Source organism: Bombyx mandarina, chromosome 11 (assembly GCF_030267445.1).
Source record: "Bombyx mandarina strain Sakado chromosome 11, ASM3026744v2".
Taxonomy (NCBI): Eukaryota; Metazoa; Arthropoda; class Insecta; order Lepidoptera; family Bombycidae; genus Bombyx; species Bombyx mandarina.
Window position 1 is genome coordinate 15,839,806 of NC_143218.1, and position 14,238 is coordinate 15,854,043.

At 36.2% G+C, this 14,238-nt stretch overlaps 2 protein-coding genes across 7 annotated transcripts in view; both read left to right on the top strand.

Moving 5' to 3' along the window:
- Nucleotides 1-14,238, top strand: part of LOC114241396 (tyrosine-protein phosphatase Lar) — a 437,676-nt gene that overhangs the window by 375,678 nt on the left and 47,760 nt on the right. For all 6 annotated transcript variants that reach the window (XM_089731076.1, XM_089731078.1, XM_089731077.1 and 3 more), the window contains one exon: nucleotides 8,091-8,285. In XM_089731076.1, coding sequence (XP_089587202.1) covers nucleotides 8,091-8,285 — 195 coding nt within the window. The remainder of the gene's footprint in view (nucleotides 1-8,090; nucleotides 8,286-14,238) is intronic.
- On the top strand, nucleotides 870-3,268 carry LOC149502083 (uncharacterized). Its single transcript, XM_089731075.1, has one exon. The coding sequence runs from the start codon at nucleotides 1,276-1,278 to the stop codon at nucleotides 2,881-2,883; it is 1,608 nt and encodes a 535-aa protein (XP_089587201.1). The 5' UTR covers nucleotides 870-1,275; the 3' UTR covers nucleotides 2,884-3,268.

The window sequence follows — 14,238 nt, forward strand, 5'->3', positions numbered from 1 at the left end:
TATTATATAAATAAACAATCAGGGACAAAATATAGAAAACCGTCATCTGCCCCAAAGTAGGATTCTATGGAAGAGACTTATATACAATCATAAACTGTTAAACAGATATTAGACACCCAGATAAAAAGCAAAGAAAGCCATTCATTACAATGTTTGCCTATTCGATAAATAGTGTCCTACCGATTCGGTCCTTGTAATATAACTCTTTCAAACCAGAACGCATGACTGCTTCCAGATCGTCCAAATTTAATATACATATTTGGATCGTCTTTTGTTTTCATGCCAACTTCATCACATGTATTTAGTATTACTAGTGGTCCCTCTATAGTCGAACTTCTATAATTAATTGAAATTATACATAACTTTGAACATTATTAAGGTTATATTGTCAAAGACAATCATACTTCTATAGTCACAAATTTCGCCAAGGCTACACTATAGTCAAATATTAATAAATATAAACAATATTAATCTATTATCATTTTGACCACAGACTTTAATGCAATGACCAAAAATTTGACAGTAAATAAAATAATATATGTGTGTGTGTGTCAAATACATTTTTTTTTTTTTTATTGTTAGATGTGTGGACGAGCTCACAGCCCACCTGGTGTTAAGTGGTTACTGGAGCCCATAGACATCTACAACGTAAATGCGCCACACACCTTGAAATATAAGTTCTAAGGTCTCAGTATAGTTACAACGGCTGCCCCACCCTTCAAACGGAAAATTACTGCTTCACGGCAGCATACACGCACGGCATACATGATAGTGTGTGTAATGTTTTTTTTATCGAATTAATGTATTATTAGTGCATCATTTTTTTTAAATATTAGCATTCTGCACTCCTTTTCTATATTCACTATAAATGTGGGAGTGATGTTTTATTGAACGCATGATATGATGGATGCAAGTTGATGTTTGTGAACGCAGCGGTATATCGAGAATGGAAGGGGATGACGTGTGAGATGACAGAATGACAGATGGATGAACGACGACGAACGAAGCACGAGCACGACGGAACGATTAAAATTTATATGAATAGTATTGAAATAAAACGTGGAAGTAGTAAACGCGAAACTTTTATTAATTGTCTGAAGGCTGCATCCCACATTTTGGGGGCTTCGTCCGGGATCGGAAAAAAGAAAAGGCAAGTAATAATAATTGTTTCGACGCCATTACGAGAAACAAACAACGCGTCAATTGTACGAATATACACACGACGTATTTAAATCTTCATTGTGTACGACGATCACAAAAGATTGATACACGAGGATGGCAAGACGACGATCAAAAAGCCAGTCCTTCGATGACGACGACAGTATTTTCGATCGACCAACGCGTGGTGGAATGTTTCACTTAACGGAGAATATCATCAGGAAGTTTGACGGCAAAGACAAAACTTATGCTGTAACAAAGTGGATACAAGATATAGAGGAAAATGGTGACATATTCGAGTGGACACCAAAGCAACGGTTATTAGTGGCTCGACGGTCATTAACCGGCACGGCAGCTTTGTGGTTAAATTCTGAAAAAACGTTTCCATGCTGGGATACTTTAAAGATAGCCATCAGTAAGGAGTTCCCTGACACCATAGACGCCAAGACTATTCACGAAATGATGAGTGCTAAAAAGAAAAAGTCAAATGAATCATGCATTGACTACATGTTTGCCATGAAAGAGCTTGGACGCCGAGGCAAAATGGCGGACTACGTGGCTATAAAATATGTTGTAGATGGTATACAAGATCAAGAAATAAATAAAATAATGCTATATGGAGTCACAACGTACGCTGAATTAAAGGAGAAATTAAAAATATACGAGATTTTGAAAGAAAAAATGAAGAAAGAACCTATTCACGGAAAAGAGCAGAAAATTACTAATACAAGAGAATGGTCATCAAAAGTTCGATGTTATAGCTGTGGAGAAAAGAGTCATAAAAGTGAAGATTGCCCGAAAAAGATGCAAGGAAAAAAGTGTTTCAACTGCAACGTGTTCGGCCATATTTCTTCACAATGTCCAGCAAAGGCGGAAGCGTCATCGGCTACGGCTAGCAGCGCGAGAACGGAGCAGCAACCGAAACGCACGTATATCGCTACGAAGCAGGAGGGCGCGAACACAATTTTCGAAAATCAATCTGACGAAGTTCACAACGCTATGAATGCTGTGATTGGCTCTGCGAACAGTACGGTGCGCGACAAATGTCATAACAGTGAGGTTGACATTTTAAAAGTAAATAAAGAATGTAAAGTGTTGAAAAAAACTTTGAAATTAGTAAAATTGTGTAATAATAACGAAATTCATGCATTAATTGATACTGGTAGTGAAGTTAATTTAGTAACCATGGACTATTATGAGCAAATAGGCTCTCCGACGTGTTTTAAAAATGTAAACACAGTTCTTACCGGTTTAGGCTCATCAAAGGTAATATCAAGTGAACAATTTAAAACAAACATTGAAATCGACGGCTACACGTATCGTGATATAATATTTTATGTGATTCCTAGAGACAGTATACCTATTAAAGTGATATTGGGACATGAATTTTTAAGAAATGTTATTACAGTTATGAAAGATGGTTTGGTATGGATGAAACCAAATGATTGGTTGTTTAAGGTAAATTGTTTTCAATGTTCTATTGACATTGTAGGTCATGTTATGAATGATAATGTGAGGAATGAAGTGACTAGGTTAGTAGATGAATATCGGCCATGTCAAACTAAAGAGGCTCCCATTGAGTTGAAAATCACATTTAAAGACGATATCCCAGTAGCTCAACGACCACGACGCATCTCACCAAAAGAACAGGATGAGGTAGATAAACAGGTTAAGGAGTGGCTGGAACAAGGAGTTATTCGGAAAGATGAGTTTTGTTTTTTTTAAGTTAGTTTTGTTGTAATATGTTCAGTCTTTAGTCATATGATGTTAATGTAATAGTTGTTAATTGTTTTGTTTAAAAATGATTTATAACTTTTTGTATAACCTTCTCTATGTTGTAAGATGTTAGTGTTATAAAAAGGTAACTCTGAGGACAGACTTACGTGCAGGACGGCCGAATGTGGGAGTGATGTTTTATTGAACGCATGATATGATGGATGCAAGTTGATGTTTGTGAACGCAGCGGTATATCGAGAATGGAAGGGGATGACGTGTGAGATGACAGAATGACAGATGGATGAACGACGACGAACGAAGCACGAGCACGACGGAACGATTAAAATTTATATGAATAGTATTGAAATAAAACGTGGAAGTAGTAAACGCGAAACTTTTATTAATTGTCTGAAGGCTGCATCCCACAATGGAGCAATATGAAATTTTCCACATTTATGTGGAAAATTTCATATTGCTCCGTCCGCGCAATTTGCGTAAAATGGGGTACAAAGTTTTTGCTTCACGTATTAATAATATGTAGATGTGTGGCACTAGCTAATGACGTATGAAGTTATGTCATTCTCTCTTCGCTCACCCAAACATAACATCGAACTCTCTACCATTCACTAATTACATGCATTGTTCGAATGCGTTGATCACATTACTGTAACGTTGCTAATGTGTCTGTTTGTATTAATTATAAATTTAGATTGCGTTGTCGTTCATTAGAAAATATTGGTAATCATAAAATAATTAGCAATTGTAATACAGCACTGTACATTACCTTTTCCAGAAGGTTCTCGACGAATGTATTCAACATAAACTGCGCGGCACTGAAATAATATTGGAAATAATATCTCCTAACCTTATTATGAGATTATAGTTGTTCTTATATTAATTGAACCGACAAATACAGTAAATATAATTACGGGGAGACATAGTAAAAATAAACCTTAAGAATAAAGCTAAAAAAAATCGGTTGACTGTAAAGTCGGCTTACTGACTGACGATAGTTGAACGTGACAACGTCATAAGAAAATACTGATGGAATGGTTTCATTTTTCAATTACCGCAATTATCGTTGCTATAAACAATTGACACCACATTCACTTTTCACTGAACTTCATACTTGACGAAAACATGTAAATGTATTATTGTATAGCAGCTGTCCACGCGGATTCATCGCTCACTCAAGTAGGAGAGAGACAGATGTCGAATGCTGCCGAACGCGGAGGCCGATTGTGCCTCTTTGTCACTCGTTGTGCGCTCTCGCTTGCACTTCAAGCCTTAAATGGAACGCCTCAGAGCGAGGTAACACGGCATGAGTCATCTTTTTTCGTGCGTGCAGCCGGCTCCATCGAATTATAAGACGTTGTCACGTCAAAAACTAGTTTGTGTCGTCGTCTTGTATAACTCACAAAATAATATTTTGAATTTAAAGGTTAAAGATAAATTTTCTTTTTAAAGTAACTGAGGGCTTCATTTCATGTAACAACTAGGGCGAAGATATTCCTTTACGTTTTGGTTCGAACGAGCTTGGGAATCGCATTAGGTCAACCATAAAATCGTCTGTGCGTCCCGTTTTCGAAATTCGTCTGAAACTAATAATTCGATTATATTAAGAATACTTATTAGTATTCGATCATTACTGATACTATAGATAAATTTATAATATACTAAATTTGCACGGGCTGCGCTGGCGTTAGTGTAAAAAAGTCTATCACTCGGGGTTTTTTCTCCGCATGTAATGTACCTCATGTCCTTTTCTGTAACTCTGACATTGTATATGGAAAACTTCATGGTGATCGGGTAGGTAGTTGTAACATGTAGGACTATAAACAAATTCACTTCCGCATTTATAATATTAGTATTAATTAGTAGTAATATTTGTTTCGTAATTACGCTATGGACTCTTCCAATCGTTTCCGTTCTGACCTTTTGTTTGTTCTTCTTGTCCCTTGCTAAATTTTATATCAACTCCCTTTCTACTCGTCCTTATCTAATCGTTACATAATCTATGTATACATTTTGAAGTTGTCGTGGTCTAAAGTATAAGGCGCCCGATGCATTCGTATGTAGCGATGCAACGATGTTCGAATCCCGCCGGCAGTTACCAATTTTTACAATAAAATACGTACTTGACAAATGTTCACGATTGACTTCCACGGTGAAGGAATAACATCGTGTAATAAAAATCAAACCCGAAAAATTATAATTTGCGTAATTACTGGTGGCAGGAGCTCTATGTGAGTCCGTAGGTACCATCACCGTGAAGCAGTAATGCGTTTCGGTTTGAAGGGTGGGGCAGCCGTTGTAACTATACTGAGACCTTAGAACTTATATCTCGAGGTGGGTGGCGGCATTTACGTTGTAGATGTCTATAGGCTCCTTTAACCACTTACCACCAGGTAGGTCGTAAGCTCGTCCACCCATCTATGCAATCAATAAATAGAAAAATAGTTTATATTATTATACTTATTACAAATTATATTCTGGACTGACGTGTTGTGTTCGTGTCTAGTAACCTGTGTAGAATTAAATTATTAAAAATACTTTTACGATTTAATCTCGCATTTCTTATTTTTATTTGACTATTTGTGACGTTTGGACTACTTTATAGTTTTCGTCTTCACGGATGACTGTTAGTCGTTCAATTATAGTTTGTTTCGTGGTTCTAAAGTTGGAGATAATTGCTCCTGAAACATATTCAGGGATGCTAATCTCTTGACCGGAAATCTGAGATCTTAATCGTATCAACACGAGTAATGCAAACCGAAATATATGAGCCCAATTTAATCAAAATATAGGGCGCTAGGAATAAGGGATTTCAGTTTCAGACCATGTCTACATCGGTCGTAACTTCCGGTCCAACATCGGCCGGTAATTATTATTAATGCCGGGCCAAACCGAAAACCACCCGGGATTCGCTCTACATGAACTCAGCTTGTACCGGTTCAAATGTATAATAGCATTACGGACTTTCGAGTTAACGTGTTGTTTGTAATTGTACAGTAGTTTTGAGAATGTACAATGAATTTTGTTTAATCGAATTTCGGTTCACTGGTGCCAAGGAAAATTAATTGAATTTTTTGTGACTTTTTAACGTAACGCGAATAAATTTTACCGAATAAGTTAATCAGCACATTCTCGATGAAGGGAACCGGAACGAACTTAAACTAAATTCACCTAAAAAAATAAAAAAAAAAAAAAAAAAAAAAGAAGGAGAAGAAAAGAAGAATTAAAAGAAGAAGTAGCTTAAAATGGGATATTGAATTGTATTAGAGGTTTTCTATCGATAGGAATCCACAGTCCTAGGATTTTTTCTTGGGTTTTGTGGGTAACGAATACAAACATAGAACAATCCATGCTGCCCTTCAAATTTTTTGACTGACTCCGGGATACAGGAGTGCAAGGAACGACTTTATTGATCTTCTTATCCTCCTCAAGCCGCTTGCTTATTGCGAAGTAGTGTGATGAATCCAACTCAATGTTTTTTCGATGAGCTATCGCCATTTTAGACGGTCAGCATTGTAGTGAAGCACCACAATAATTTTCGTATCAAGCTGTTCTAGTTTTCCACCTCTTAGGCCTCCTCGGGTATATTTATTTCTATAACTTTCCCGCTATAGTTACTTTTTCTAAATTGTTAGCGTATTTTATTGCAATGTAACTAAACACATTGAAGCATTCTCTAGAGTTATTAAGTTATAGCCTCTTGTCAAACCATTCTATTCATATTTCATTTCACTAAGTCATTTCAATTCATTCCGAATGGATACACTCTAGCAGAATGCCTTTGTATGATAGACATCAGATGCATTCATTTATCTTAATAATTTGAATAAAGCGCGGGGCATCAAAACTGATAAATCAAAGCATTCTTAAGTCATAAAAATATTATCCTATGTACGTACGTAAAATGTTTTGTGATTCTCCGGTTTCCAAATAAAAGGCCCGAATCTAATTCAAACGAAATAAATTTCAGCTTTGTAATTGGTGTAACTTAATCAAAGTTCACTTCGGCCGCGAAATGAGCAAAATTTCATTTCGCGAATTAACAACTCACTATTTGAAAATTTTCACTTTGGTTGTTAAGACTACCGCTCTCGGGTATTGCCGTTTAAAATTCAACTGAATTAGGTTGAAGGATTTCGGAATTGCTTCCCCCAAGTGCGGTGTAATTGATTGCAACCTTGTAGGTGTCTTGAAATCTTCTCGATATTAAAATTTTGCGATCGGATAATCAAATACGTGTCTGTGGAACATGTTGTGAAATAAAAATACAGTTTATTTTAGTTCTCATTCGTTAATGAGATGAATTTATAAATCCACTAGCGACCCGCCCTCGCTTCGCTTCGGAAACATTAAAACACACATGAAACCAAAAAAAAAAATAAAAAAAAAAATTAAAAAAAGTAGCCTATGTTCATCAGGGACAATGTCGGCTTCTAATGGAAAAAGAATTTTTCAAATCGGTCCAGTAGTTTCCGAGCCTATTCGAAACAAACAAACAAACAAATCTTTCCTCTTTATAATATTAGTATAGACTAGTTAGTTATCTTCAAATGTACTGGTTTCCGGGAATGTTGCATAAAAGCTGAATTTTTATTATCCATCTCTTATCTTTTTTTTATATTTATTGCCCGTCTAGGCAGAGGAGCATACAGCCAATCTAACGATGTGCCTAACTTAACTTGTGTTTAGGCATGCATGCATTTTATATGCTATCTATTTGTATCGCATAGATTGCTTTTCTAGATTCCACCTGAACTGCTGTTTGTAATGGCGCTTTAAGCGTGGTCTTAAGGGCGTGGCGCTGGAGTGGTTCTAAAGGTGTGTCATTATAACCATGCAAGCCAGTCGATTTTCCTTACACGTTTTCCAGGAATCTGGGTTTTAACCCTCATACTTTCCCATAAATACCGAATATTTTGTTAATTATATGGTGTATATGCGATGTCCAGGTCAGTGACCTATCTAGTGTCCACACTTAAATATTTTTTTAACTAGTTGAAAAGACATTTCGGTCTCTCTTTTAAATATAAAATACTCGGAGAACTCGGCTGTTGCGCTGTTAATTAATCATTAGCCTTTTACGACACCACGTAACCAAAAATTGTTTTATTTGAATCAATAATGTATCTGTATGTGTTGCATATAAAACTTTTTGTTCGTTTGTAAAAAAACACCACTCATAGATTTTTTTTTATTTGCAGTTGATAAAGTCCCGCCCGGTTTCCCGAGCATTTCGCCGCCCTCCACCATGATGGTCGTCGAGATTGGCCACACGGCTACCCTGCCCTGCCAAGCTACCGGGAACCCAACGCCCAAAATAAGATGGCTTCGGAACTCCTTGCCACTGGACGTCGCTTCGAATCCAAGATACGCTCTGCTGAACGATAAGATGCATGGTAAGCGTAGATTTATATACGAGTATGTTTGACGCATATTAACGATTTTTATGCTCATATATTTCTTATGCTCAAATTTCAATCGACTGATTAATATTACTAGTGGTCCCCCAGTAGTCGAAATTCGACTATAATTAAGTGAAATTATAAACTTATACACTATTGTGATTCTATTTTCAATGTCTATTACGCTTTGACTGTTTTTTAGCTCATAGCCCAACTGGTGTTAAATGGCTACTGGAGCCCATAGACATCTACAACGTAAATGCGCCACCCACCTTGAGATATAAGTTCTAAGGTCTCAGTATAGTTACAATAGCTGCCCCACCCTTCAAACCGAAACACATTACTGCTTCACGGCAGAAATAAGCAAGGTGGTGGTACATACCCGTGCGGACTCACAAGACATCCTACCACCACATACAGTATTACACATTTAAAAACATATATTTAATAGTAAATGGTGTATACTAGTACAAAATACATAACAACATTAATCGTTTACAAAGAACTAACCAGAGACACTTCCTATTTCAACGAAAAGTTTTGTAACAGCAAAAGCTCCATAATTTCACTTCGAACGTACTCCGAAACATTTGCATCTTCAATACTTTGTGTCTTATGCATTATTTAAGTGCTAGACGGCGCTTCTTCGGTGCATCGAGAAATACAGTCACCGGGAAACGTCCGAATCGAACGAGAATAAAATCGACGATCAGATTAAAATTTACAGTAAATTGAAAAATGAAAAACTGTAAATAGACATGATTTAACAAAAACCGACTTCAAATAGGAAACAAAAAAATAATATTCCAAAACAAATTAATATATATTTAAACTAAAAACAATAATCATCGAAATCGGTTGGCGTGATATTGAGTTATTGAGTTATTCATCTATTTGTCGCGCACGTACTTAATGCAAATTTAAGACTTATATGGTTTTCACATGGATACCTAGATCAGAACTGGAATAAATTGAAATGGGACCACACGGGAAGCGTTAGCTTTCTAATAAAAATCAAGAAACATCAAAATCGATTCACACTGTCAAAAGTTATGAGGTAACAAACATAAAAATAACATACAATCGAATTGAGAACCTCCTCCTTTTTTGAAGTCGGTTAAAAATGAAATGGAAGAACTTTGTTAATAATATGAAATTTCTCCGGGTCCATATCTAGAATGCTTTGAAGAAATTTGTTATACAAAGCAAAATCATTCATAAGTTTAATTATGTGATTAAAATAATAGATAAATTGAATCTAGATTTCTCAAGTTATGGTGACAGTATTAACGTCTATTGACTCTGATAAACACACAAAGCTAGAAAGGTCGTGATTTCGTCTCACATCTAAACTAATATTACTCGGTATTGTGTGGTTGCCGGAGGACATAGACATGTCAGCTTCGTGCTACCATCAGTTGACAATAATAAATATTGACACAGTGACGTAAGCGACGCGACAGCTCGGTTTATGTAACATATTGAGTGTTCTGTATTAACTGTATATTTCTACGAATCTTATGTGCGTCATTTACCAGTAAAATAAACCAACGCCAGAAAATACGTTGAATTAACTTTATCTGAAATAAGATCATTCGCATCCATCAAACTCACGCGACGAGACAAATCGTAATGGCGTCTTTAAATTGCTTTATTACAAAGACTAGGTGTGTCCCATGAATTCGTCCGTTCGATTTAAGTTTTTATCTGGATTCCGTTACGGTATTGAAATTAATTAACTGTATCTATATTTTAATACGTGAAGCAAAAACTTTGTACCCCTTTTAAAGAATTGCGCGGACGGAGGAGTCTGAAATTTCCCACACTTATAGTGTATATAGAGAAGGAGTGCTAATGTTAATATTTTTTTAAATTATACTTAAAAAATAGGTTAACTCAATAAATAAAAACATTACACACACTACCATGTATTTGACACACACACACGTATGCATACTATTTGTTTATTGTCAAACTTTTCTTATTGCTTATAGTCCGTGGTCAAATTGAGAATAGATTAAATATTGTTTGTCTTTATTCATATTTGTAGTGTAGTCTTGGCACAAACACAATACAAATACAGTACAAGTACAAACTTGTAATTTCAATTAATTACAATCGAATTTCGACTACCGGGGGACCACTAGTAAAAATAATACAGTGTAACTGTTGAGAGATATTTCTAGATTTTACGATGACTGAACGGACATACGAACAAAAAGACAGGCAGAGAAAATTCATTACGTAAACATCATATCGTACTTTTCCCCTTTTTTTATGTACACTCGGTTTTAGGTGCGTCCGATCGGTCGAATATTCTAGTTATTTTTAATTTTATGGTAAACTATAGAACATTTAAACAAATCTTGAAATAAGGACGAACGTTTCAAACGCAAACATTTATTGAACGTTTTTCGTGAAAAAACACGTTTATGAAAAATTAAAAATAAATATACTATTTTCTGATTTTAAGAGAGCTTTCTCAATAAACAAACATTTTTGTTGCACATCGTGTGTGTAAACATACAAAAATAAATAATCAGAATTAGTTTCGTTATAGTAATTTGTAGACATCGCCTCCATCAGTAACACTACTAAGAATCATTTTCACATCATGAACACCGAAGTGACTTCGGAGCCTGTTTCGACATCGCAGAGTTCTGGAACTCTGCCGAAAATATCTCATTATAACAAAGTACACTGCTCATTATTTAACCTGTAACTAAATTTAATTAAAGGAAAGATGGTCATTATTAAAATACCCCGTGGGGAATTTAATTTGGGGAATCTTCGTGAAAGTTCACCGTGTGCCGAACTTTCCCGTCCTCTTGATAAGCTCTCGGCCGGCGAAATGCTAATTAATGCTAAATTTTATTTTAATTCCGACAAAAACGTGTTGTTACATTAAAATGGTCATTGAATTCGTTTGTAATTATAATATTGTACGAATTTAAAAAGCTTAAAGGAAGGAAGTTAAAATTTTTACAGGGCACAGCCAACTTAAATTTTCAGTTAAGTGACAGTAGTGTGGACGTTACCAGAACGATGTTCACGAATGCTCACGATTATCAGTTACATTAAAATGGTGCAAATGAGTTCTCAGCTCACCTTCTGCTAAATTATGACTAGAGCCTATATACATCATAAAAAGAATGGCTAAGCGTCAAAATTTAAGCTACTAAATATCAGTGATTAACAAAATTTTCTAATGGCTTTTTTGATCATGACACATGTATATTTATTCTCTCATGTATTTTGTTCGGTTTCGTGAATCGTTGATATAATTAAAACTAGTTGAATGATTTGATAATCGCGCTTTTAATGTCATTTCAATATTATTTTCGACGCATCGAATTCTTTACAATTTTCGTTGTCATGAAAGACTTAGATGCGTAGCTTAGATGCTATTCGTCGACCATTTAAATATTCTGCCAACTAACGCCTAAACATTTATAGCAGTTTTAACTGTATCCATTCTTATCGTTTGTTTTTTTTTTATAAAGAATTTGGCTCCAACGCCTTTGGCATTGATTTTGCCAATGTCAAAGTATTTACAAAAATGACCGGTACCTAGAGGGAGAGGAAAAAAAATACTAAATCTAAATACAAATAAGTTTGGTCGGTTTTTCCATACGCGAATCTGTGGTTTTAAGAGCAGCACAAACAAAGATATGTTAGACTAACTACTTTAGAGATAAATATTATTAGCAGATAAAAATTTACATAGAATATTTACATGTTTAGAATAGACTAAAGTTAATAAACAATTAATATTAATAGGCCGGGGAATATCATTTGGAAGGATACCATAAAGAGGGGATACGGTATTGGGGCAGTCGAAGAAAATGTGATCCAGGGTACCCTCATCTAATCCACACTCACAAAGAGAATGGTCACGGACCCTAATTTTGGCAAGAAAAACAGGGAAGCAAACATGGCCATTCTTATCGTTATTAAAAGCGTTGCGAACAGGTAACGCGGAATGCAGTTTCAGTATTCCTGGTCAATGCACTTAGTTCCGTTGGAAATCCTGCTGCCTTTCCTAATGCATAGATAGATGGATACAGCAGAATTGTAAATGAGTAAGAATCGCATAGAATGCGGTCATACCGCTATGAACATATATGGGAAAAACTATACTCACTATTTCACTGGTGGTAGGACCTCTTGTGAGTCCGCACGGGTAGGTACCACTGCCTATTTTTGCCGTGAAGCAGTAATGCGTTTCGGTTTGAAGGGTAGGGCAGCCGTTGTAACTATACTGAGACCTTAGAACTTATATCTCAAGGTGGGTGACGTATTAACGTTGTAGGTGTCTATGGGCTCCAATAACCACTTAACACCAGGTGGGCTGTGAGCTCGTCCACCCATCTAGGCATAAAAAAAATAACTATTATTTTGTCAAAGCAGTACCGGCCGGAAGTTTTTTTTTTATTGCCTTTGTAGGCAGACGAACATACTGCCCACCTGATGGTGAGTGGTTACCATCACTCGTGGACGTCAGCAATGCCAAGCCGCTGTCAAACAGTGACGACAGTACGGTTGCTTGACGTACACGGGAAATCTTACGCTTATCAGTGTGCTTAGTGTGAGTTTTAGAACGTTCTCGATAGCGTAAAAGTTAGCTCATATTTGTATGGAATGGAATCTATACCTACCTACCTACTTTTAGTTTTGTTGATTATGCAATTATATTGTCGAATAGTCCCCCTTCAATATTTTTATAGCTACTAGCCTAGATGAGCCATGACGGTCAGCGTTTCTTACATATTCAATAGAAAACTTGCGGTAGATGAGTTGCGGGTTTGCCTACGTTTGCCACTAGGGGCGCTGTTCCAACTGCATACAAAATTGGGTTAACTTTTACGCTATCGAGAACGTTAAAAAAACTCGCACTAAGCACACTGTTCGCTTTCGGACAGTTTCGATCGACACTTGAAATGATAATAAATAACTAAGCAAATAAAACATCCGCGGTAATGAATGCTAAAGAATTTTTTCACGTCACAATGCACTCGGCAAGAGGTGAGAAAGTTATTTTGAATACCGCCAAAGTCCCGCGGCCAACTTCGTTCTTATAATCTCATTAATTTTAATTTCATTGCGGGGATTATTTCACGATGGTCGCCCTCCGATACTTCGTTGCCGCGAGACAGAGCTCTGAATATTAATTGTCAAGTATTATGGAGATTCAATTTTTTTTGGAAGCCAAGCTCAAAGTCCTTGTGAGCGAAGATTTTTGGAGACTATAAATCGGTCCGAAAATCATTTTGGGATAGTCGAGGGTTGAAATCTAGGACTCTCTAGGAGATCTGAATATTAATTGTCAAGTATTATGGAGATTCAATTTTTTTTGGAAGCCAAGCTCAAAATTCTTGTGAGCGAAGATTCTTGGAGACTATAAATCGGTCCGAAAATCATTTTGGGATAGTCGAGGGTCGAAATCTAGAATTGTCTAGATCTGAATATTAATTGTCAAGTATTATGGAGATTCAATTTTTTTTGGAAGCCAAGCTCAAAGTCCTTGTTAGCGAAGATTCTTGGAGACTATAAAACGGTCCGAAAATCATTTTGGGATAGTCGAGGGTCGCAATCTAGGATTATCTCGTGTGCTGCGAGGAAATTAAATTAAAATACGAGAAGAGAACACGTAAATCGAAACCCGAATGGAAAATATCTTTCACATTGATTCCGGTCGACAGTATAACTCGGATTCCGTATTGCAGTCGCACTAAGTGTCACTAAGAACAATAAAAACAAGACGGCTAAATAAATGATATTGAAATCGCTGAACCCTAAAATAGATGGCGAGAATTTTTCAATAAAAAAACAATTAATGAGCTGCATTGGAAGACTTTTTAATGCGTTACTGTGTCCGGTTTTGATTCGAAGCGGCGGGTCGAAATGACAGATGTAATGAGATGTAATGGTGAAGTGAACTATACTT